Consider the following 26,000-nt stretch of genomic DNA (forward strand, 5'->3'; position numbering starts at 1 on the left):
AATTTTTTGTTTAAAGTTTTGGAGAAATTTAAGTTTGGTCCTTCTTTTATTGGTTGGATTAGGGCTCTATATAGTCAACCAGTAGCTAGAGTATTGACGAATGGTTTGATTTCAGAATCTTTTAAGTTAACTCAATCAGCTCGTCAAGGTTGTCCTTTATCACCAACTTTGTTTGTGTTAGTGATTGAACCTTTAGCACAGTTGATAAGACAAAATAAAACAAAATAAGATGATGAGTATAAAATTAATTTATTTGCTGATGACGTATTGGTGTATTTAACAAATCCAGCTCAGTCACTTTTGCATTTGAAGGAATGTTTAATACAATATGGATGTCTTTCTGGATATAAAGTTAATTGGGAAAAAAGTGAAATATTACCGGAAAGTGAAGGAGATTATTCAGTTTATAAGAATATTATTAATTTGAAGTGGACTGATCAAATTAAATATCTGGGTATAATTTTGAATGTTAATTATCAATCGTTATATAAATTAAATTATGCTCCGTTAATGAAAAAAATCAAAACTGATTTGATTAAATGAAAAGATTTACCTATTAATTTAATGGGAAGGATAAGTACAATTAAGATGAATATCTTTCCGTGTATACAATATTTGTTTCAATCTATTCCATATTTACTTGATAAATTTTTTTTCAAGATTTAAATAAAATGGTTAGGGAGTTTTTATGGAGGGGTAAATTTTTGAGAGTAGCTTTCAATAAATTAACTTGGAAATATGAGTTAGGGGATTACGTTTACCACATTTTCAAAATTATTATGAGGCAGCCCAACTTAAAATTATTAGTTCATTGATGGATTTGGTACGGCCTCCTAACTGGTCTAAAATTGAGATGGCAAGTATTTCTGAATCTGAAATACATCAATTTTTGTTTTGGTGGAATATGAATTTGTTATAACAATATAATGTGCCTATACTAAAATATTTAATGAAGTTATGGATAAAGAAAAATAAAATGATGGATTCTAGGGGTAAATTATCGGCTTTGACTGCGTTGTATAATAATCAACTTATTTCTTTTTCAATACATAATCAAAGTTTTTTGCATTGGAGATTTAAAGGTGAGAAAAATTTGGGAGATTGTTTTAAAGAGGGTAAGTTTTTATCTTTTAATCAGATGAAGGAAGATATTGGTATTGATAAGAATTCTTTATTTCTTTATTATCAAATTCGATCTTTGGTAAAACGTATGTTTGGTAGAGATATGATTTTACCTAAAATGACTAAATTTGAGACTTCCCTTATGAAGGTACCAGAGAAGGGTTATATTTCATTTATATATCAAATATTACAGGATAGTATGGATAAAAAGGGTTGGGATAGATCTAAAATTAAATGGGGAGTGGATATTGGTTTTATTTTTTCTGAAGAGGATTGGTTAGATATCTGTTATGATAGTGTAACTAGATTGATAAATGCATGTTATGCAATGATTAATTACAATTTTTTATATCAATTATATTTGACACCTGAAGAACTTTAAAAAAATATGGTTTTAATGAATCAGATTTGTGTTTTAGATGTGGTGATACGGTTGGAAATTTTTTTCATGTTGTTTGGTCATGTATATGTATACAATCTTTTTGGAAGAAAATTCAATCTTTTTTAGAATATCTGTATAAGATTAAAATAGTTTTAGATCCAACAATATTTTTATTGGGTAGTTTGCAACCTCTGAAAGGCTTGGAATTAGATACGTTCCAGCTTGCTTTTGTATATTTCGCTTTATCCATAGCGAAAAAATGTATTGCTAGTACGTGGAAAGATACAAATATGATTGATATTAATATATGGCATAATGAGATGAAATATTGTTTAATAATGGAAAAAATTACTTATGTTTTGCATGATAATTATAATTTTTTTAATTAATAAGTGGCTGTTATACTTGGAATATTTACATTTTAATTTATATTGATTAGATTTTAATATGTATATTTAATATTTTTTTTAATATTCTTTCTTTTTTCTTTTTTATGGCTCTCCTTGGCGAGTGGCTGAAGGGGGGTACTTTTTTTTCATTTTTTTCTATATAAAAAAATGTTCATGTTCATGTTTAATTGCTATATATTATTTATTTTTTAAATGAATAAAGTTTTTAAAAAAAGATATTGGTTAGGGGCCTATTACTCCGGTCCTTTAGATCTCATTCGGGCCTATTCCTCCAGTCCTTTAGATCCCAGTTAGGGGCCTATTCCTCCAGTCCTTTAGATAACGGTTAGGGGCCTATTACTCCTGTCCTTTAAATATCAGTCAGGGACCTATTTCTCCAGTCCTTTAGATATCGGTTAGGGACCTATTCCTCCAGTCCTTTAGATCACACTCAGGGGCCTATTCCTCCAGTCCTTTAAATATCAGTCAGGGGCCTCTTCCTCCAGTCCTTCAGATATCGGTTCGGGGCCTATTACTCCTGTCCTTTAAATATCAGTCAAGGACCTATTCCCTCAGTCCTTTAGATCACACTCAGGGGCCTATTCCGTCCTTTAAATATCAGTCAGGGGCCTCTTCCTCCAGTCCTTTAGATATCGGTCAGGGGCCTCTTCCTCCAGTCCTTTAGATATCGGTTAGGGGCCTATAACTCCTGTCCTGTAAATATCAGTCAGGGACCTATTCCTCCAGTCCTTTAGATATCGGTTAGGGGCCTATTCCGTCCTTTAAATATCAGTCAGGGGCCTCTTCCTCCAGTCCTTTAGATATCGGTTAGGGGCCTATAACTCCTGTCCTTTAAATATCAGTCAGGGACCTATTCCTCCAGTCCTTTAGATTGCACTCATGGGCCTATTCCTCCGGTCCTTTAAATATCAGTCAGGGGCCTCTTCCTCCAGTCCTTTAGATATCAGTTAGGGGCCTATTCCTCCTCTCCTTTAAATATCAGTCAGGGACCTATTCCTCCAGTCCTTTAGATCGCACTCAGGGGCCTATTCCTCTGGTCCTTTAAATATCGGTCAGGGGCCTATTCCTCCAGTCCTTTTAGACTTAAATTTTATTCAACAGCCAAAAAGACCTGAGGACTGAAACATGATGATTAGGAAAAAGTAATCAAAAGTGTTTAGGGCACTTCCTTACAGGCACCATTTGTTTTTTTTTTGTGGTACCTATTCATCTGTGCTGTCCAATAGCATACTGTAAACATTAAAATAAGGGGCTTCTGGTTGAAGGAAAAACACAATGCTGAGAAACTCAGCCGGTGAAACAGTGTACGTATAGAATATAGAAATCAGCAGACACCATGTTTGCAGATTTTTGTGTTTTAGTTTTTACTTCGACCACAGTGTCTGCAGACTTTTGTGTTTTACTTTGGTGAAGGGCTCAAGCCCAATTGGTCAGTTATGTATTTTTATCTTTGTTATGTAAAGGACACTGTTTGACCTGCTGAGCTTCTCCAGTAATTTGTGTTTATACTTCAGCCACGGTGTCTGCAGGCTTTTTGTGTTTTACCTCTGGTTGAGGAGGTCATTGCCAGGATCTTGGCTATAACAGTATTACAGTTATAACATTTGGCCCTATTACTTATGACATTCCAAAGCCTAACTTTAGTAGTGGGTTTGCTGGAGGATTATTGGACAATGGAAGTGGTCATCCTTTGCCAGAGTGATGTCAGTTTAGTATCTTTCTCCTTCCTGTTGAATGGGTGTTGCATTTGGCCAGTGTGATGATGTTGGCGAACTTGGCATTGATGGACATGACACCACTGAGAGGCAAGTCTCTGATTGTTTATGACAACGACTGCAGCTCAGAACCTTTCATTCAAACTCTGGGTCACCCAACCTCTCTCTTTGAGGTCCTCAGCTTCAAACCACGCAAGTTGTGAACCACAGTCTTGAGGGACAGAAGGAAGCTATTCAGACTGTTGCATTTATACTGGTGATATATATACAAGCGACCAGGTTGCCCACCTGAGCTAATCCCACCTGCCTATGTTTGGTCCATATCCCTCAAAATCTTTCCTGAGCATGTTCCTGTCCAAATGTATGTTAATTGTTGGTTAAGTGCTCATCCAGGTACTTTTTGAAATGTCTCAGGGGTTTATGTCTCAACCCGCCTTTCAAACAGCAAGTTCCACTCTCCCTCTACATTTCAGGTGCAATATAATGTCCTCAACTCACATTTAATCCTTCTGTCAATTCCCTAACAGGTATGTTCCCTACCAGCTGATTTTCTGCTAGATTGAAGGTTAGGAAATATTTCCACCTCAGTTTCCCTTCCAAGTTAACATTCATGAACTGGCAGAGTTGCTGGAGAGATTCAGCAGGTCAGACAGCAACAAAGGGTAGAAAAGGTCAGCCAAGATTTAGGACTGAACCCTTTCCCAAGACCTGAACACTACGCCCTTTCAGTGGGGTTAACCCAGCAATTTTACACGGTTAGTGACCCAGTTACATGGCTATTTGAAAGGGTCAGTCTGGGTCAACCCAGTCAGAACCCAACTGGGTCCCTGACCTACCTCAGAGGGAGTCAGGGAACCCAGTAAAACTTACCCGGGTGTCCTGGTCTGATGGCTTGAAAGGGGAAATTGTCGACCTGGTTACTTTGGTGACATCAGCATTTGTGTCAGAGAAATCCCCGGCTGAGGTGTTGCTGCCGTGGGGGGGGGGGGGGGGGGTGGGTTCGGGGAGGAGAGGGGTTGCTTCAAGAGGGGGAGGGAGGTCGCTGCCATGGGAGTGGGGAGAGACGGTGGGGGTGGCGACTGACAGGGAGGGCGATTGATTGTGGGCATGGCAATTGACGGTGGGTTGGCGACTGACAGCCAATGGAGGGGGGGTGGAGGAAAGAGACTAAATGCTGATAGTTTCCGTGGGTGCGTGATGCATCCCTTACTGCGCCATCGTGCGGGCGGGATCCCCCTTAAATTGCTGGGTTGGCAATTTAATGGGTCAAACCCCCTGCACTTTGAAAGGTGCTTCCAGCATCTTTGCCCCAGTAACTGTACTGGGTCCCAGGAGGTCCACCCAGGGGCTGCAGTTTAAGAAGGCAACTGACTGAACACTTCCACCCACAGAAGCCTTCTGGCCTGCTGAGTACCTCAAGATTCCAATTTATCTTGGGTTTCTCTGTCAATATTCACCTTTGACCTGCTGCTGATACTGAACGTAGAGGTCGGAGCTGGTGTCCTGCGGTTCCTCCTCTGTTGCACCGCAATCTGATATACTGGGCAGAAGGTCATCAAGGCACACCCGCGAAGTTAGGCTCAGGTACTTCAGCTTTTTGTTTTCATGACTGAGCTGCAACAGGCAAAACCATTCTTTTAGTGAAAGTCTTTTTGCGGCCAAAGAAAAACATTTTATGACCTGGAATGATTCGAGAAGTAAGGCATTAATCATTCATGCACCTAACTTCACTGTGGAGACAGTTTCCCATTTTCCCTCAGACCTCTGAATGGGAGACTGAGAAGCAGTTAGCATAGAATCCTCAGTCATTCCATGTCTAATTAACGCTGGGAGTCTTGATCACAGTAAAGAATGCCCTCGCCCTCTTATGACATTCAAGTTTAATAAGAGGAGTAGTTACCTTTGTGGCTAAGACCTCTGCATTCTCTCTACATGATTTCTCGATCTCCAGTTGTGTGTGCAAAGCATTAACTTCTTCGATGACCATCTGTGAAACTGCGGGAACAACAGGTTAAGTCATCAAAACCTTTCCCTTCTCTTTTCAGGTGAAAACTAAAAAAGTTTTGTTAATTTGTAAACAGCGACTGGCAACAGCGTTGACTTGCCGTTTCAGTTCGATCTCTGAATTACACAAATGTGCTTGTTAAAGCAAGGTGTTCCCATCACTTTCTATTACCTGTGCAAAACTAACCCCAAGGAGCATGAACCTCTGACAAGGTATGGCAAAAAAAAGAGAGACCTTTTCACTGTTTAAGTACCGTAATTACAAATCATCTATACCTCCCAAAAGAAGGTGGTTGAGATGTTACAAGGTCAATCATCCCAACCCCAGGACATCATGGCAGCTCAGTGTCCTCGTTCCAATCCTCTTCCTCAATCACTAGGTCAGAAGTGGAAATGTTCGCTGGTGTTTGCAATATGTTCAACACCACTCACAACTTTTCCGAAAATCAAGCAGTGCATGCAAAATATACGCATGAGCTAAGAAATTATGTGACATTTGCACTAGGCAACTTACATAATGGAGTCTAACTATCTATCTTCAACATTCAATGACATCAGCATAGTGGAGTCTCACAACATCCCAACAATCACCATTGACCAGAACTTCAACTGGAAAAGCCACATAAATTTGGCCCCAAGAGAAGGTCAGAATGGCATATGGTGAGTGACTTGCCTTCAAAGCCATTTTCTCATCTACATTGCCCGCTACTTGCCTGGAAGAGTACAAATCTCTCAGGGAGCACAACATTATTGCAGACCAACAGATAATTGCTAATTTTCACATTAATCTTAATGAATCTGCGGAGAATAAAAAATAACAATCAACAGCAAATATTACTTGGGAAACAAATAAATGGAAATTTAAATCTAAAATTAAGGGCAAGGACTTTCATTTGATCTCCAGACTTCTTTTATAGGTTATATTCAACTAGAGCATTTTATCCAGACATTAAAACAGATTGAGACATTTTAATATTTTGGTTCATTTTAAGTTTTCATTTTTTTAGTGGTACATCATGGTAACAGGCCCTTCCAGCCCATGAACCCACACCACCCAAATACACCCATGTATCTTTCTGATCTTACTTCAAAAGTATGGTTTAGAATTAACACAAAGTGCATTTACTGGAGACTAAAGAATATTTGCATAATATTACATTTTCTGTTTTATTACATGACAATAAAAGAACAAAAACAATCTTGAGTAAGTGCAGGGGGGAACCAGGAGGTAACTTTTTCCACACAGAGAGTGGTCGGTGCATGAAATGTTCTGCCAGCAATGGTGATAGAGGCAGGTGCAATAGGATCTTTTAAAGAGACTGTTAGTTAGGTTCATGGTACAGGATAAAATGGAGAGTTATAGAGAAGGGAAATTCTAGTTCTTGTACAAGTTATTAGTTGGCCCAACACTGTGAATTGAAGGCCCTGTGCTGTGCTGTAGATTTCTATGCTCCATGTTCTGTTTTTTTGTTGTTGAAGGGAACTGCTAGGTCTATTTCGGGGAGAAAACCTCCTGAAATTGAGAGAAAGTTGCATTTAAAGGTGATCTCCAGAGACATACAATAAGAAAAGCAATGACAGTAACTTGCAGTAGTAGGAAGAGGACTGAATTTGGATTGGTAAAGTGAAGTTGGATTGGTAAAAGTGAAGTTGGATTGGTAAAAGTGACGTTGGATTGGTAAAAGTGAAGTTGGATTGGTACGGTGAAGTTGGATTGGTAAAGTGAAATTGGATTGGTAAGATAGTATTGGAGCTTTTCTCTCCTGTTCACCTGTTCTATTCCTAACTTTTGAGAAATGAAGACAATCATTTGAATGTTTTTTCCTCCTCTACTCTCCTAATGCCTTTTTTATCCAGAGAAAAATAGTCCTGTGAAAAAGAACCACGCAGAGTGTATATCCTGCTAAATCGTCACCCTTTCACTAGGAATTGTATACACTTTTGGCACTCCAGTGAGGTATATAACCATTTTAGGCTCTATACTGAAGATATTCTGTGCATTATTTCAAATATTTCAAAACCAGAAGTAATAACAATAATTTATCAGCAAGTGTCAAACACATTCATGGTTTTTCATATGCACATTCATATAATTTGAAGTGAAAAAAACCCTTAAAATATTTGACAGCCAGTCAAATTAATGTCTTTTTTCCCTATTGCACTTATGTTGCAGAAAATAAACTGCAAGAATAATCAAAGGACCAAATGCAACACAGACATGTTAGGGAAAATTGTGGAAATCTGTTTTATTTTTCATCCAACATTGGCCCTTGTGGAGACTCAATGCAAAACAGAAACTGATCTACTCGTCATCTCTCAATACTGTACATAGTCAGCACACAAGAGTTAATGAGAGTTGCCAATTGCAGCATACCTGAAATAAAGATCATTTGTACACTAATCTGCTCCTTCCAAGGAACATTAATAAAACCAAGCTCTTCTTCATTTATCAATGACAGAATGCGTCACTTTTCTGAGTGACTCAGTGTCATGCATATGTATCCTGTTCTCCAAAGTAAAATATCACTTCAAACTTAACTGGTCAAGACAAGAAGACCATACATGCCAACATGCCTAACACTTTCTCCCTCCTAATCCCACTGACTGTAACCCTCCATTCCTTTCCTGTCCATATACCTCTCCAACTTCTCCTCAAATGCTAAAATCGAGCCTGCCTCCACCACTTTGTCTGGAAGTTCATTTCACACACCTACCACTCTGAGTAAAGAAGTCCCCCCTCATGTTTCCTCTAAACTTTTTTCCCCAACACTCATTTCATGTCCTCTTGTTTGTATCTCCTTTAAGAAAAGGAAAGAGCCTCTCCATGTCCATTCTATCTATACCCTAATAGTTTGAAATATCTCAATCAAATCCTCTCAACCTTTTACGCTCCAAAGAATAAAGACCTAACTATTTAACCTTTCCCTATAACTTAGACCTTGCAACCCTGGCAACATTCTAATAAATCTTCTCTGCACTCTCTCCAATTTGTTGATATCTTTCTGATACTTTGGTGACCAATAGTCCAAATTTGGCCTCACCAGTGCCTTGAACAATTTTAACATCACATCACAGCTCCATATACTTAATGCTCTGATTTATAAAAGCTTTCTTCACCACCCTATCCACATGTGACCACCTTCAGGGGACTATGTACCATTATTCCTAGATCCCTCTGTTCTACTGCACTCTTCAATGCCCTACCATTCACCATATGTGTCCTATTTTGATTAGCCCTACAAAAAATGTAACACTTATCTGCATTAAACTCCATCTGTCATCTTTCAGCCCACTCTTCTAACTGGCCTAAATCCTTCTGCAAGCTTTGAACCCCTTCTTCACTATCCACAGCTCCACCTATCTTAGTATCATCTGCATTCTTACTAATCCAATTTACCACTCTGTCATCCAGGTCATTGATGTTTACGACAAACAGTAATGGACCCAACACTGAACCCTGAGCAATGCCACTAGTCACTGGTTTCCAACCTTACACAAAAATAGCACTGGGTTTCAGTATTTTATATTCTTTGTGGTGCAGTGGAGTTGGACTAAGGAAATCTACCCAGTTTAAAATGCACAATTATAAAATGGAATTAAAATAAACATTTGGAATATTGTCAATGTGCAGTCGGCCTGGTTCTAAGGGGAAAGAAAACCATTGTGAGATCACAGATATCCTGCTTGAACAAGCAGATTTCACCTGAGCATACAGAATACTTCCGATTATCCAAAACCGAACAACCGGAATTCCCAATATCCGAAAGTGTTTCCGGGTGTGTGTGAGATGATGTCATAACTTTTTAAAAAGTTGAAAAAGAAAGTGGAGAAGGAAGTCAGTTGCAAATGGAACTAAACAGGAAACAATTGCATCAAGTAAAGAGTAAAGGATTCAAACAGGCAAGAAAATCAAAATGGATTCCGCTGAGGAGAGAGCAGTGTTTAAGTACTGTTCCAAGCCAACACGTTTTACGGAAGATCATGATTTACCACTTATTTGGCAAGCAAATTAGTAACAATTTGCTTTGTTACACTGCTCAAGGGTGTCCAAATGCTAAATTAAAAACAAACACCAATTTTCCAAATGATGACTAATTAGAAACAATGGAGTGAAGGTTTAAATCCAATGACTTATTTCCACCCTCACCCCACCCCCCCCCCCACCCCCACTCGACAGAGGTGCCGATTCATACTTACAGAAACAGAGGCAAGCCACTAATTTGGCTTCATCTTTGGTCACAGCACAATTGGGGAAGATGGGTTTGATGATTTACATGGCAAAGACCAGGGCCGCTATGTACTTCAAACTGGGCCATATCGTCAGCAACTCAATCCCAAGTTTAAGGAAAGCCATGAGAGAGTTATACACCTCCGGGATGTAAGCATAGTTCCCACCCAACTTCATACTGCACCAGTTGTGGACAAAATGCACTGCCCAGTCCAGATGATGAGCAGAAGCCCACTAAGCCCACCTCCTGCACCATGCCAGTGGGGGTAATGAAGATTTTGGACATGTTACAGTTCCCACGATGATGGCCACTCCTTATCTCAGCATGATGGTTTGTTTCAGGGTTATGTTGGCTGGCTGCTCCCTGTTCTGGGGCTTGGTCCCAGCTCCCCATTCATGCTCGTCGCCAACATCCTCTCCTTCACCTGCCCGTCGTCTTGCCTTGGCTCCTGCACTGAACCCGAGCCTCGCTTTTTTAAGTTCGACACGAGGTCGTGGATTCCGTCTCAACTTCTCAGCAACTACAGGTACTGTACCAGCAATCAGGCGGGTGCTGATGGTTTTGTCTGGAGAGGCACCACTCCTGATGCTACTGGTCTTAGAGAAAATATCCAAATATCTGTAAAATCCACTTAACCGAGATAGGTCTGGCCCCAGCATTTTGGATAATTGGAAACATACTGTACTGGTAAAAACACACAGAAATGCTGGAGGAACTCAGCCCGTCTTTTCAGCATTTATAGGAGACAAAGATATATCGCTGATATTTCAGGCCTGAGCACTTCCTCAAGGAATAACCCAGAAGCAAGAAATTTCAAAATTCAGACAGTGATGGCTGGGGAGGAATCTAGACCAACAAAAGGTGTTAATTGGATGAGGTAGAAATTTCTCATGTTTGTGTGAAAGGAGATGAAATGGAGAAACAGAGATGGGGGGAAAAGCGATGGGAGAAGAAGAGGGGGGGCAAGGGAGGTTTAATGAAAGCCAGGGAAGGCGATATTAATGCCATCCGTTCAGAAGATGAGGTGTTGTTCCTCCAAATTGTGGGTGGACTCAGTCTGGCAGTCCACGAGACCATGGCAAGGGAATGGGATGGAGAATTGAAATGGGTGGCCATTGGGAGATCCACTCTGTTGCCATTATTAATAGTACCTGGTGAAATGTAATAGCCCCACCAACTCTGCCTTCATCGGAACCCAAATACTAACTGATGCTTTTGAAACCTGTGGACTTGAATTTTCCAGAATAGCACCACCAGCTCATTGAAAATTCGGATGTCACGTTTTGATATGTACCATTTGGTTTCTCTAATTTGACAGTATCCCAGCGCACAATCACCTCCATTTTAAAATCCTTATGTTCAGACTTCTCACATCTTTCTGCATCCCTGGAGGTTGAAGGAAATATAAAGGATTCAATCCCATTGTAGGAGTTGGTACAGCCATGCCAGCGACAGCAGACTCGTGTCTGTCAGTGAAGAGGCTGCTGACATGTCCTTCTTTCTTCTTTTCTTTGGCTTGGCTTCGCGGACGAAGATTTATGGAGGGGTAATGTCCATGTCTGCTGCAGGCTCGTTGGTGACTGACAAATCCGATGCGGTACAGGCAGGCACGGTTGCAGCGGATGCAAGGGAAAATTGGTTGGTTGGGGTTGGGTGTTGGGTTTTTCCTCCTTTGTCTTTTGTCAGTGAGGTGGGCTCTGCGGTCTTCTTCAAAGGAGTTTGCTGCCTGCCGAACTGTGAGGTGCCAAGATGCACGGTTGGAGGCGATATCAGCCCACTGGCGGTGGTCAATGTGGCAGGCACCAAGAGATTTCTTTAAGCAGTCCTTGTACCTCTTCTTTGGTGCACCTCTGTCTCGGTAGCCAGTGGAGAGCTCACCATATAACACGATCTTGGGAAGGCGATGGTCCTCCATTCTGGAGACGTGACCCACCCAGCGCAGTTGGATCTTCAGCAGCATGGATTCAATGCTTGCGGACTCTGCCAGCTCGAGTATTTCGATGTTGGTGATGAAGTCATTCCAATGAATGTTGAGGATGGAGTGGAGACAGTGCTGATGGAAGTGTTCCAGGAGCCGTAGCTGATGCCGGTAGAAGACCCATGATTCAGAGCCAAACAGAAGCGTGGGTATGACAACGGTTCTGTACACGCTGATCTTTGTGTGTTTCTTCAGGTGGATGTCCTCGCACCAACCCTCTTTACTATCTTCTTCAGCATGATGCTGAAACAAGCCATGAAAAACCTCAACAATGAAGATGCTGTTTACATCTGGTTCCGCACGGATGGCCGTCTCTTCAATCTGAGGCACCTGCAAGCTCACACCAACTTGTCCGTGAACTACTCTTTGCAGACGATGCCGCTTTCGTTGCCCATTCAGAGCCAGCTCTCCTGCGCATGACGCCCTGTTTCGTGGAAACTGCCAAAATGTTTGTCTTGGAAGTCAGCCTGAAGAAAACTGAGGTCCTCCATCAGCCAGCTCCCCACCATGACCTCCAGCCCCCCCACATCTCCATCAGGCACACAGAATTCAAAACGGTCAGCCAGTTTACCTACCTCGGTTGCACCATTTCATCTGATGCAAGGATTGATAAAGAAATAGACAACAGACTCGCCAAGGCAAATAGCACCTTTGGAAAACTACACAAAAGAGTCTGGAAAAACAACCACCTGAAGACATATTCAAGGTCGTGCAAAATCATTTGCTTCCAGACTTGAATGATCATTTGTGGCTTTTTATCACTGACCTCCTGACAGCAAGGCAATTAAATTGCTCAAGGTCAATGCATGTTGATTCACAGTGAGAAAGATTACGTTTGCCTCTGTGGCCCTTAACTCTGCATGGAACATTTGTGGTTTTGATCTTGTTATACTGGGATTAAATCAAGCGCTGAAGAGCTGGCTCTGAATGGGCAACTAAAGCGGCATCATCTGCAAAGAGTAGTTCACGGACAAGTTTCTCTTGTGTCTTGGTGTGAGCTTGCAGGCGCCTCAGATTGAAGAGACTGCCATCCGTGCGGTACCGGATGTAAACAGCGTCTTTATTGTTGGGGTCTTTCATGGCTTGGTTCAGCATCATGCTGAAGAAGATTGAAAAGAGGGTTGGTGCGAGAACACAGCCTTGCTTCACGCCATTGTTAATGGAGAAGGGTTCAGAGAGCTCATTGCTGTATCTGACCCGACCTTGTTGGTTTTCGTGCAGTTGGATAATCATGTTGAGGAACTTTGGTGGACATCCGATGCGCTCTAGTATTTGCCAAAGCCCTTTCCTGCTCACGGTGTTGAAGGCTTTGGTGAGGTCAACAAAGGTGATGTAGAGTCCTTTGTTTTGTTCTCTGCACTTTTCTTGGAGCTGTCTGAGGGCAAAGACCATGTCAGTGGTTCCTCTGTTTGCGCGAAAGCCGCACTGTGATTCTGGGAGAATATTCTCGGCGACACTAGGTATTATTCTATATTCTGCTTTGCGGAAACTGCCAAAATGTTTGGCCTGGAAGTCAGCCTGAAGAAAACTGAGGTCCTCCATCAGCCAGCTCCCCACCATGACTACCAGCCCCCCCACATCTCCATCGGGCACACAAAACTCAAAACGGTCAACCAGTTTACCTATCTCGGCTGCACCATTTCATCAGATGCAAGGATCGACAAAGAGATAGACAACAGACTCGCCAAGGCAAATAGCGCCTTTGGAAGAATACACAAAAGAGTCTGGAAAAACAACCAACTGAAAAACCTCACAAAGATAAGCGTATACAGAGCCGTTGTCATACCCACACTCCTGTTCGGCTCCGAATCATGGGTCCTCTACCGGCACCACCTACGGCTCCTAGAACGCTTACACCAGCGTTGTCTCCGCTCCATCCTCAACATCCATTGGAGCGCTTACACCCCTAACGTCGAAGTACTCGAGATGGCAGAGGTCGACAGCATCGAGTCCACGCTGCTGAAGATCCAGCTGCGCTGGATGGGTCACGTCTCCAGAATGGAGGACCCTCGCCTTCCCAAGATCGTGTTATATGGCGAGCTCTCTACTGGCCACCGTGACAGAGGTGCACCAAAGAAAAGGTACAAGGACTGCCTAAAGAAATCTCTTGGTGCCTGCCACATTGACCACCGCCAGTGGGCTGATAACGCCTCAAACCGTGCATCTTGGCACCTCACAGTTTGGCGGGCAGCAACCTCCTTTGAAGAAGACCGCAGAGCCCACCTCACTGACAAAAGGCAAAGGAGGAAAAACCCAACACCCAACCTCAACCAACCAATTTTCCCTTGCAACCGCTGCAATCGTGTCTGCCTGTCCCGCATCGGACTTGTCAGCCACAAACGAGCCTGCAGCTGACGTGGACTTTTTACCCCCTCCATAAATCTTCGTCCGCGAAGCCAAGCCAAAGAAGAAGACTGGGATTAAATATAGAATAAATGTTTTCATTTAGGATTTTTAGAGTGCAGGCATGTAATGGCACAATCATCAAAATTTGCCATCTAAAAAGGAAAGTGAAGGAATTTTGAGTCAATTCCTGCACCGTGATTTATCCTGCAGGACCCCTACAACTTTTCGGGTGAAGCCCGCGGTGTAAATCGCACCACAAAACTCACCTCATGAATTTGACATCCAGTTAATGACTCAGGCCACATTACTCCACATAAAAGCACCTGGACTAATGAGCACAGGAACTTAAGGGGTGCGGTGTAAACAACCACAAGGTGAGTAATTATGTTAATTTATGTTTAACTTTTTTCCGACATTGCTGCCTAAAAAACACTAATGACAATTCAGTTTCTTCCAACTGTTTGTCAACATGGAAATCCCAGGTGTGCAGCGCAGGGCATGCTCCAAACCACCCTGACAACGAGCGTTACTGGGTAGCGACACATAAACATGCTGGAGAAACTCAGCAGGTCACACAGCACCCATAAGAAGTAAATGGTAACCCCCAACGATTTGGGCGTGGGCCCTTCGTCAAGTAGAAGCAAAAACAGGCAGGTGCCTGAATTAAAAGGTGGAGGGAGGGAGGAGAAGGGAGAAAGGGAAAGGAACATAGACTATAAGGTCAGAGGTGGATATAGAACAGGTGAGGCATTAAGGCAACTCAAATTAGCCTCACTGCTTGACTTGAAAACTGACGTGTTCCTGCACTGGAAATGTAGCACCATATAGTTTATAAAATATATATCTGAAAAGCAATTCCATGAATTTGTCTAACCTGAACTCACACTGTGCAGCACAGTCAAATTTAGTAAGTTGTAAGACATGTGCGTAAAAAGGAAAAAATACCATCTGCATGCAGACTTGATGTATGCAGTACATCTGTTCGTGGCTGTCGAGGTTGAACCATTTTTAAATTATTTGATCGCTGAGGATTAATACAAAAAAAGGCTGGAGCTGCTGTAAGGAATTTAAACAAAATATAAACCAAACCAATTCACAGAGAAATAAAGAAATACGTTTCCCAAGGCAGACAGCACGGAAACGGGCCTTTTGCGCCAACTTTGTCTTCGAACCGAGCAGGTCTCATTTGCCTGCACGTGCTCCAATCACCTCTTAAAGCCAGGAATGAGAGGAAAAACAATTCAGGCAAATGTGGGAAAATGTAGCCACAAAAGATAATAAAAGAACAAAGTGAGGAACAAATAGAAGTTTAATAAAATTTAGCAGGTCAAAGATGTCAAAATCACAAAATCACAAAAATCATAATTTTTAAAAAAAATGACAAGTAGAATTAAAACAGAAACCAGCAAAGTTCAGTAAATACCCTGAATGATTACGTCCCCCAAGTATTCGGAAAGAAAAGCGTGGTTGATTTGTATTCCACACACAGACAACCAAAGTAGAATCAATGCCTTTGAAAGGTTAATGGGGCTCAAACCCAACAAATCATTACCATGAGGTAATGTTTAGTTCAGAACACAGAAAGAAATGAGGACATTTATAAGCTGCTGCTATCTATCATGAGGAATGAGGAAATCCCAGGCGATTCTTTATTTTTTGTCAGTTCCAGGGAAGGTGGGACCTGTTCTGACAGGACAGTTTGCATCTGAACTGGAGGGGGATAAATTTCCTTGTGGGAAGGTTTGCTAGTGTTGCTCGGGGGGGGGGGGGGGGGGGCGGGCGGTTAAACTAGATTTATAGGGGGATGGGATTCAGACTGCCAGAGCAGATAGAGGAGTGGAGAAGGGAAAAGGTGATGTGAAAATTGCATGCACTGTTAGAAGTCAACAGGTTGTACATGGTAGAACCTTTCTAAAGTGCATCTATTTCAATGCAAGGAGTATTGTAGGAAAGGCAGACAAGTTTAGAATGTGGATTGGCAAGTGGAATTATGACATTGTGGCCATTAGTGAAACTTGGTTGCAGGAAGGGCAGGTCTGGCAGCTCAATGTTCTGGGGTTCCATTGCTTTTGAGGCACTAGAACCAGGGTGGGGGTGAAAGAGGGAGGAGTGGTATTGTTCGTCAGGGAAAATATCACAGCTGTGCTCAGGCAGGACAGACCAGAGGGCTCATCTACTGAGGCTATATGGGTGGAGCTGAGGAACAGGAAAGGTATGACCACACTCATGGGGTTGTAGTATAGACTGCCCAATAGTCAATGAGAATTAGAGGAACAAATCTGTAGAGAGACAGCAGACAGCTGCAGGAAATATAAGGTTGTGATCGTAGGAGATTTTAATTTTCCACTTATTGCCTGAGACTCATATATATCAAATGTGTTCAGAAAAGTTTTCTCAATCAATTATACTGTATAGGGATGCCAACTAAGGAGAAGGAAATACTACTTTTTATCTCCATTTAGGGAGGAAGACAGGACAGGTAACAGAAATATGTGTAGGGGAACATTTTGCTCCAGTGATCATATGCCATTAGTTACAGGTTAATTCTGGAGAAGGATAAGTCTGGGCCTTGGGCTGAGATTCCAAATTGGAGAAAGGCCAATTTTGAAGAAATGAGAAAGGATCTAGAATGAGTGGATTGGGATAAGTTATTTTCCAGCAAAGATGTGTGAGGTAAGTGGACAACCTTCAAAGGTGAAATTTTGAGAGTACAGGGTTTGTATGTTCCTGCGAGGATTAAAGGCAAGGTTCACAGGCATAGGAATTTTGGTTTTCGAGCAATATTGGGGATGTGGTTTGGCAGGTATAGGCAACATGGAGCAAATGGTGTTCTTGAGGAGTATAAAAATGCAAAAAAAACCTCAAGAAAGAAATTGGGAAGGCAAAAAAAGACACGAGGATGAACAAAAAGAACAAAGAGGTAACAAAAGAAATTGATGAGGGTAGGGCAGTAGATATGGTCTACGTAAATTTTAGCAAGGCATTTGACAAGGTTGTCCAAGAGAGACTCATCCAGAAAATCATGAGGCATGGGATCAGTGGAACCTTAGGTGTGTGGATAAATAATTGGCTTGTAGGAAGAAAGCAGAGAGTAGTAGTGGAAGGAAAGTATTCTACCTGGAGGTCAATGAGTAGTGGAGTGCCGCAGGGATCTGTTCTGGGATTTTTATAAATTTTGATTTTTTATAATCAGTTTTCAAGTCAAGCAGTGAGGCTAATTTGAGTTGCCTTAATACCTCACCTGTTCTATGTCCACCTCTGACCTTATAGCCTGTGCTCCTTTCCCTTCCTCCCTTCTCCTCCCTCCCTCCACCTTTTAATTCAGGTACCTGCCTGTTTTTTGCTTCTACTTGATGAAGGGCCCACGCCCAAATCGTTGGGGTTACCATTTACTTCTTATGGGTGCTGTGTGACCTGCTGAGTTTCTCCAGCATGTTGACCTGGATGAAAAGGCGGATGGATGGATCAGTAAGATTACGGATGACATGAAGGTTGGACGAGTTGTGGATGGAGCTGAAGGTTGTCGAAGGTTACAAGAGGATATAGGATGAAGAGTTAAACTGAAAAATGGCAGACAAATTTCAATCTGGGTAAGTGTGAGGTGATCCATTTTGGAAGGACAAACCAGAAGGTTGAGTACAGGGTTAATGGTTGGTTACTTAAGAGTGTGGATAAATAGAGGGACCTTGGGGTCCAAATCCATACATTCCTCAAGGTCACCACATAGGTTGATAGGATAGTTAAGAAGGCCTATGGGATTGAAAGAGAGGTTAAGTTACAACTCTCTAAATCTCTGTTGAGACCATACTTATTGTGTTCAGTTCTAGTCACCTTGTTATAGGAAGGATGTGGAAGCGATGGAGAGGGTGCAGAGGAGATTTACTAGGATGTTGCCTGGATTGGGAAACTAGTCTTATGAGGCAAGGTTGGCAGAGCTGGGACTTTTCTCTTTGGAATGTGGAAGGATGAGAGGAGACTGGATAGAGATCTACAAGATTATGAGAGGCACAGATAGGGTGGGCAGCCAGCTCCTGTTTCCCAGGGTAGGATTGGCAAACAGCAGAGGACATGTGTACAAAATGAAGGGAGGGAAGTTTAGGGGAAACATAAGGGGTAAGTTTTTTTTAAACATAGAGAGTTGTGTGTGCCTGGAATGCCTTGCCAGGGATGATGGTGGAAACTGAAACATTGGAAACATTTAAAAAACTCTTAGACAGGCACATGGATGAAAGAAAAATAGAGGATTATGGGGAAGGGAGGGTTTAGTTCTTTTTTTGGAAGGAATATATGGTCAGTACAACATCGAGGGCCTGTACTGTGCTGTATTGTTCTATCTTCTAAAATCCTCAGGGTTTCTACAGGTCTATTAAGAGCAAAAGGATAGTAAGGGATAAAATTGGACCCCTTGAAGATCAGAGTGGTCAGATTTGTATGGAGTCAAAAGAGATGGGGGAGGTCTTAAATGGGTTTTTTTTTCCCTTCAGCATTCACTCAGGAAACAGGCACAGAGTTGTTGGAAGTAAGGAAAACAAGCCGCGAGGTCATGGAACCTATACATATTAAAGAGGAGGAGGTGCCTACTAACTTAAAACAAATAAGGGTGGATAAATCCTCAGGACTTGTGAAGAAATTCCCCCGGGCCTTGAGGGAGGTTAGTGTAGAAATCGCAGGCAATCTGGCAGAAATATTTAAAATGTCCTCAGCCACGAGTATGCTGCTAGAGTATTGGAGGGTAGCTCGTTGATGCACCATCAATGACTCAGAAGACTGGCATTGAGCAAAACTGACAGGCTTTTATTCGCAATAGAATGAAGGCACATTCCTGCTGGTCGACTGTCCCAAACTGAGGAGGGGGCTGAGGGACAGTCACCTTTATTCAGGAGCTTGTGGGAGGAGTGTATTGGGAAGAGTTGTGGCTGTCATGTGAAAGCATTGCCCTCTACCTAATTGGAGGACACACCAGCTGCCAATCAAGATTTGATCCCGCCCCACCCATTAGTTCACACCTTGCTGTTGGTCCCTTGCAAATAACCTAGACTGGACTCTCTAGCCGGCCTGAACTTGCCCTTGGGCCATTTGCCATTGTAACTGGCTTGACCCTCCTGGCAATGAGCAATTTTCACTGCTCACATCCTTGGCTGGACCCTCCAACACTATAAAGGTGCTCTGTGTTCTTTGTTCTCTCTCTTTGCCAGCTTGGGACCACCCTGCTTCACTCCAGGCCTAGAAATGTGGAAGGGTGCTGGAGAAGCTGTTGGTAAGATGTGCACTGTTAAAAAGGTTGGGAGTGTTTAATTAGTGTCCCTTGTAGCACAGAGCTGTGCCTGCACTGAGTCAAGGGGTGGAGGGGCATGTAGTGATTTTTTTCCTTGATCTTTTCTATGTACCAGTCTGTGTGTGTGTGTGTGTGTGTGTGTGTGTGTGTGTGTGTGTGTGTGTGTGTGTGTGTGTGTGTGATCAGTCACCATTTCCCACACTTGCCTTCTGTAAATAAAATCCTTCCCATCAAAACTGTGTTCAAAGTCCCTCCCTTTGAGACCTACAAACCTGTTCCCTCTCTCACAATAAGGAGCCACAGATACAGTTGGTCAATGGGTGTTCCCAGACAGATAAATGTATACATAGTAATTTATCACACTCATGTTGTTCCACTGTTTAAAAAGGCTCCAAAATTAAGCCTGGAAATTATGGACCAGTGAATATTAGGTAAATTATTGGAAGGTGTTCTAAGAGATCAGATATTCAATTATTTGGATAGCCAGAAACTGATTAGGGATAGTCAATGTGGCCTTGTGCGTGGTAGGTTGTGTTTAACCAATCTTTGAGTTTTTCATGGAGGTTACCAGAAAAGTTAATGAAGGAAAGGCTGGAGATGTTGTCTACATGGATTTTAGTAAAGCCTATGACGAGGTCCCACATGAATGGTTAGTCACTAGGTATTCATAGTGATGTAGTGAACTGGATTGGACAATGACTGGATGGGAGAAGCCAAATGATTGCTTCTCAGACTGGAGGCCTGTGACTAGTGGTATGCCTCAGTGATCGGTGCTGGCACTATTGTTGTTTGCCATCTCTAGCAATGATCTAGATGATAATGTAGTAAATTGGATCAGCAAGTTTGCAGATGACACTAAGATTGGAGGTGTTGTGGACAATGAAGAAAGTTTTCAAAGCTTGCAGGGGGATCTGAACCAGCTGGAAAAGTGGAGTGAAAAATGGCAGATGGAATATAATGCAAACAAGGGTGAGGTGTTGCATTTTGGAAGGACAAACCAAGAAAGGACGTACACATTAAATGTTCAGGCACTGAGGAGAGCGGTAGAACAGAGGGATCTGGGAATACAGATACACAATTCCCTGAAAGTGGTGACACAGGTGTAAAAAGAGTTTTTGGCATATTGGCCTTCACAAATCAAAGTATTGAATACAGGAGTTGGGATCTTATGGTAAAGTTGTTTGGAGTATAGTGTGCAGTTTTGATCACATAACTACAAGAAAAATATCAATAAGATTGAAAGAGTGCAGAGAAGATTTACAAGGATGTTGCCTGAACTTCAGGAACTGAGTTACAAGGAAGGGTTGAACAGGTTAGGACTTTATTCCCTAGAGTATCGAAGAATGAGGGGAGATTTGATAGAAGTATTTAAAATTATGAGGGGGATAGAAAGAGTAAATGTAGATATGTTTTTTCTATTGAGCATAGATACAAACCAGAGGACATGGGTTAAGGGTGAAAGGGGAAAAGTTTACGGGGAATGTGAGGGGGAACTTCTTCACACAGAGAGTGGTGGGGGTGTGGAACGAGCTGCCAGCTAAAGTGATGAATGTGGACTCATTTTGAACATTTGAGAAGAATTTGGACAGGTACATGGATGGGAGAGGTATGGTGGGATATGTTCAGGGTGCAGGTCAGTGGGATCAGAAGGAATAATAGTCCGGCACAGTCTAGAAGGGCCAGAGGACCTGCTTCTCTGCTGTAATTTTTGATGGTCCTAAGGAGGAAAAACCTGACCCTTTTTGTCAGAAATAGATACGGGTACATGTGATTCATTCTGGTTTTTGGGTCAAGGATAACTGGCAAAATCATGAGCTGAACTGAAAGCAGCTCTGTTGCAATTCTCACCTTTCAGAAATGTGACTGAGCTCCATGTTAAATTCTAACTCAGTGCAAAAGGCTGGCTCAGTTTTAACACTTAGGAAGAATTCGACGGGTACATGAATGGGAGAGGTATGGAAGGCTATGGACCTGGGTGCAAGTCAGTGGGATGAGGCAAAAAAAAAACTGGTTTGGCACAGACTAGAAGGGCCAAAGGGGCCCGTTTCTGTGCTGTAATGTTCCATGGTTCTACTTTCACTTGCTACTCCACTAAAGCTGCCTCCATTCAATGTAAATTGGGTTAAACCTGTTACAATAGTTTCACGCAATATACATCGTCTTGTATTTACATTCCAAAGCCTTTGAAGACCGTATGCATGCTCATGGTATCTTGTGTATTGTAGCTACTTTTGCTCCCATTTTCTTACATTATTGTATGAACTGACTTAAAACTTCTATAAAAATGTTGAGACAGATATTCTACATTCTAGGGTGCATAGCGGTTAGCACATCACCTTTACAGTGCCAGTGATTGGGACCGGGGTTCAAATCCCTCACAGTCTGTAAGGATTTTGTACATTCTCCATGAGTCTGTGTGGGTTTTTCCCAGGGGCTCTGGTTTCCTCCCATTTTTCGATATGTACCAGGAGTTGTAGGTTAATTGGGTGTAATTGGGCGCATGGACTCATGCACCAAAATGGCCTGTTACCTTGCTGTATGTCTAAATTTTAGAAGAAATCAATTTAAAAAAAAATTCCATGTTTCTGCTCACTACCATCAGGTAGAAGGTACAGGAACCTAAAATCAAACCCCAATGGTACAAAAACAGTTTCACTCAGAGTGGTAGGAGTGTGGAATGAGCTGCCATCTGATGTAGTGAATGTAGTGAATTTTGAGAATAAATTGGATGATACATGGATGAGAGAAGTCTAGAGGGTTATGAAATGGGTGCAGGCCAGTGGGACTAGTGGAATGATGTTTTAGCACAGACTAGAAGGGCTGAATAGCCTGCTTTTTGTGCTGTAGTGTTCTATAGTTCTATAGGTGCCACAAGATACATACCAATGGGTTCAAGAGCAGTTGCTCCCCCTCCACCATCAGACTCCTCAACTACAAACTCATTTAAAGATTCTTACTTTGCATATTATTATCACCAGATTATTTCTGTATTGCAGTCAGTTTGTTTACATTTCTTTCTTGGTTTGCATTTCTCTCTTTTGTATACATTATGCTTTCTTGAGTACAATGATAAGTAAAAACTCTGCTTGGCCTGCAGGAAAAAGAATCCAAGGGTTGTATGTGATGCTATCTCCGTATTCTGAAAATAAATCTTGAACTTTATATTTCAATTTTCAGGAGGCTTTTGATAAGGCTTCTCGTTAGGGGGAAGGGAACTTAATCTGTGCGAAGGATGAAAAGAGACTCCAATGTGACATAGACAATGTTGGACAGTATTTATTGTGGATAAATCTGAGGTTGTCCACTTTGGTTCTAAAATCTGCTGATTAATGAATCGTAAATATATTAGGAAAAAGGAAGGAGCAACAAAATGTGGATTGTCTTTTGCATTGATCACTGTAAACAAGGGTCTAGATGCAGTAGGAATGGCAGATGGTACATTGTTTTTTATTGCAAGAGGAAGTGTGTTCAAGGGCAAGGATGTACAAGAACTTGTTGAGAGCCCATCTCGGTATCTGTCTGCAGCTTTAGTCTCTTTCTCTGAGGGGGATTAGACTTTGTGCTTAAACAGATGCATTTAATTACATGTGCCAGGTAAATCCACAGCTAATTATTGGGGTGGATGCAGGCTAGAAGGGTGATTTATGATCAGATCAAATCCATTCATTGAAGAACCTGGTTGTGGTGATTTTTTACCGTGAAATGTGCTTTCAAAATGAATGTAGCCCATTCTAAATGAACCAAGTTGTCAAGGTTGTCAAGGATAGTTAAGCAACAAATAGGCTTGGAATCTACAAACTCATGACAAAGGGAAGAGATCCTAATAGCCCTGATGTATAGGAAGGGTAAGAACGATTCCTGAGTCACCAGACCATACGAGAAGAGCCTGGATTAATCAGGCCCCTCTTCACCGGAGGACAAAAGAACAGATCTTATAGAAACCTATGAAGATTTAACAAAACTAGACCCACTAAATTCCAGGAAAAGTTGTGGTTAATTAAGGGATAGAGCCTTTCAGAATGAGAATGAGAGTCATTAGAAAATACATCATTGCCTATTTGGAGTAAAAACACGATGCTGGAGAAACTCAGCAGGTCAAACAGTGTCCTTTCTATAGCAAAGATACACAGCTGATATTTCAGGCTGGAGCCCTTCATCAAGGTATGGGAAAAATGTCAGCAGGTGACGAACAAAAGAGTAAGGGGTGGAACGGGTGGGCCTATTTGGAGCTTTGCACGGATCAGCACTTAATGCTGTTCTAGAGGACTTAGAAAGTGTCGCCTCAGAGTTGTGAAAAATATCTGGATTTAGCACATCCATCTATCTAACTGTACACACACACACACACACACACACACACACACACACACACACACACACACACACACACAATATATATATAAAAAACACATACACATAATATATATATATGTATAATACACACACATAATATATATAAACACACACATACTTGCACACAAACATATATATATATATTAAAACAACATACACACACATGTATATATATATATATACCTGCCTGTAACGCATCGGACTTGTCAGTCACCAACGAGCCTGCAGCAATCATGGACATATCCCTCCATAAATCTTCGACCGCGAAGCCAAGCCAAAGATGTGAATATATATATATATATATATATATATATACACACACACACACATATATATACATATATATATACATATATAATATATATTATATATATATATAATATATGTATATATATGTGTGTGTGTATATATATATATATATATATATACACACACACACACATATATATACATATATATATACATATATAATATATATTATATATATATATAATATATGTATATATATGTGTGTGTATATATATATATATATATTATATGTATATATATGTGTATATATATAATATATATATATTATATATATATTATATATATATTATATATATATTATATATATTATATATATATATATATATATTCGACGTTAGGGATGAAAGCGCTCCAATGGATGTTGAGGATGGAGCGGAGACAACGCTGGTGGAAGCGTTCTAGGAGCCGTAGGTGATGCCGGTAAAGGACCCATGATTCGGAGCCAAACAGGAGTGTGGGTATGACAACGGCTCTGTATACGCTAATCTTTGTGAGGTTTTTCAGTTGGTTGTTTTGCCAGACTCTTTTGTGTAGTCTTCCAAAGGCGCTATTTGCCTTGGCGAGTCTGTTGTCTATCTCATTGTTGATCCTTGCATCTGATGAAATGGTGCAGCTGAAATAGGTAAACTGGTTGACCTTTTTGAGTTTTGTGTGCCCGATGGAGATGTGGGAGGGCTGGTTGTCATGGTGGGGAGATGGCTGATGGAGGACCTCATTTTTCTTCAGGCTGACTTCCAGGCCAAACATTTTGGCAGTTTCTGCAAAACAGGACGTCAAGCGCTGAAGAGCTGCCTCTGAATGGGCAACTAAAGAGGCAACATCTGCAAATAGTAGTTCACGGACAAGTTGATATTGTGTCTTGGTGTGAGCTTGCAGGCGCCTCAGATTGAATAGACTGCCATCCGTGCGATACCAGATGTAAACACCGTCTTCACTTTTGAGGTCTTTCATGGTTTGTTTCAGCATCATGCTGAAGGTTGGTGCGAGAACGCAGCCTTGCTTCATGCCATTGTTAATGGAGAAGGGTTCAGAGAGCTCATTCCTGTATCTGACCCGACCTTGTTGGTTTTCGTGCAGTTGAATAACCATGTTGAGGAACTTTGGGGGGCATCCGAAGTGCTCTAGTATTTGCCAAAGCCCTTTCCTGCTCACGGTGTCGAAGGCTTTGGTGAGGTCAACAAAGGTGATGTAGAGTCCTTTGTTTTGTTCTCTGCACTTTTCTTGGAGCTGTCTGAGGGCAAAGACCATGTCAGTAGTTCCTCTGTTTGCGCGAAAGCCGCACTGTGATTCTGGGAGAACATTCTCGGCGACACTAGATATTATTCTATTTAGGAGAATCCTAGCGAAGATTTTGGCTGCAATGGAGTTTGAGCAGTCTGATTTCTCTCCTTTGTTTTTGTACAGGGTGATGATGATGGCATCACGAAGGTCCTGAGGCAGTTTTCCTTGGTCCCAGCAGAGCTTGAAAAACTCATGCAGTTTGGCATGCAGAATTTTGCCGCCAGCCTTCCAAACCTCTGGGGGGATTCCATCCATACCTGCTGCTTTGCTACTTTTCAGTTGTTCAATTGCCTTATATGTCTCTTCCTGGGTGAGGACCTCATCCAGCTCTAGCCTTAAGGGCTGTTGAGGGAGCTGGAGCAGGGCGGATTCTTGGATTGAGCGGTTGGCACTGAAAAGAGATTGGAAGTGTTCTGACCATCGGTTGAGGATGGAGATCTTGTCGCTGAGGAGGACTTTGCCATCTGAGCTGCGCAGCGTGCTTTGGACTTGGGGTGAGGGGCTGTACACAGCATTTAGAGCCTCATAAAAACCCCTGAAATCGCCAATGTCTGCGCTGAGCTGGGTTCGTTTGGTGAGGCTAGTCCACCACTCAT

The 26,000-nt window shown here is 41.8% G+C and overlaps 1 protein-coding gene across 4 annotated transcripts in view; it reads right to left on the reverse strand.

The window, feature by feature from the left end:
- The window catches only part of shtn3 (shootin 3), a 151,125-nt gene that overhangs the window by 76,897 nt on the left and 48,228 nt on the right, over positions 1–26,000 (reverse strand). For all 4 annotated transcript variants that reach the window (XM_069899220.1, XM_069899219.1, XM_069899218.1 and 1 more), the window contains exons 3-4: positions 5,530–5,624; positions 5,087–5,243 (exon numbers count right to left, since the gene is read on the reverse strand). In XM_069899220.1, the coding sequence (XP_069755321.1) occupies positions 5,087–5,243; positions 5,530–5,624 (252 nt within the window). The remainder of the gene's footprint in view (positions 1–5,086; positions 5,244–5,529; positions 5,625–26,000) is intronic.

The sequence above is a fragment of the Narcine bancroftii genome, chromosome 9, assembly GCF_036971445.1.
Source record: "Narcine bancroftii isolate sNarBan1 chromosome 9, sNarBan1.hap1, whole genome shotgun sequence".
Taxonomy (NCBI): domain Eukaryota; kingdom Metazoa; phylum Chordata; class Chondrichthyes; order Torpediniformes; family Narcinidae; genus Narcine; species Narcine bancroftii.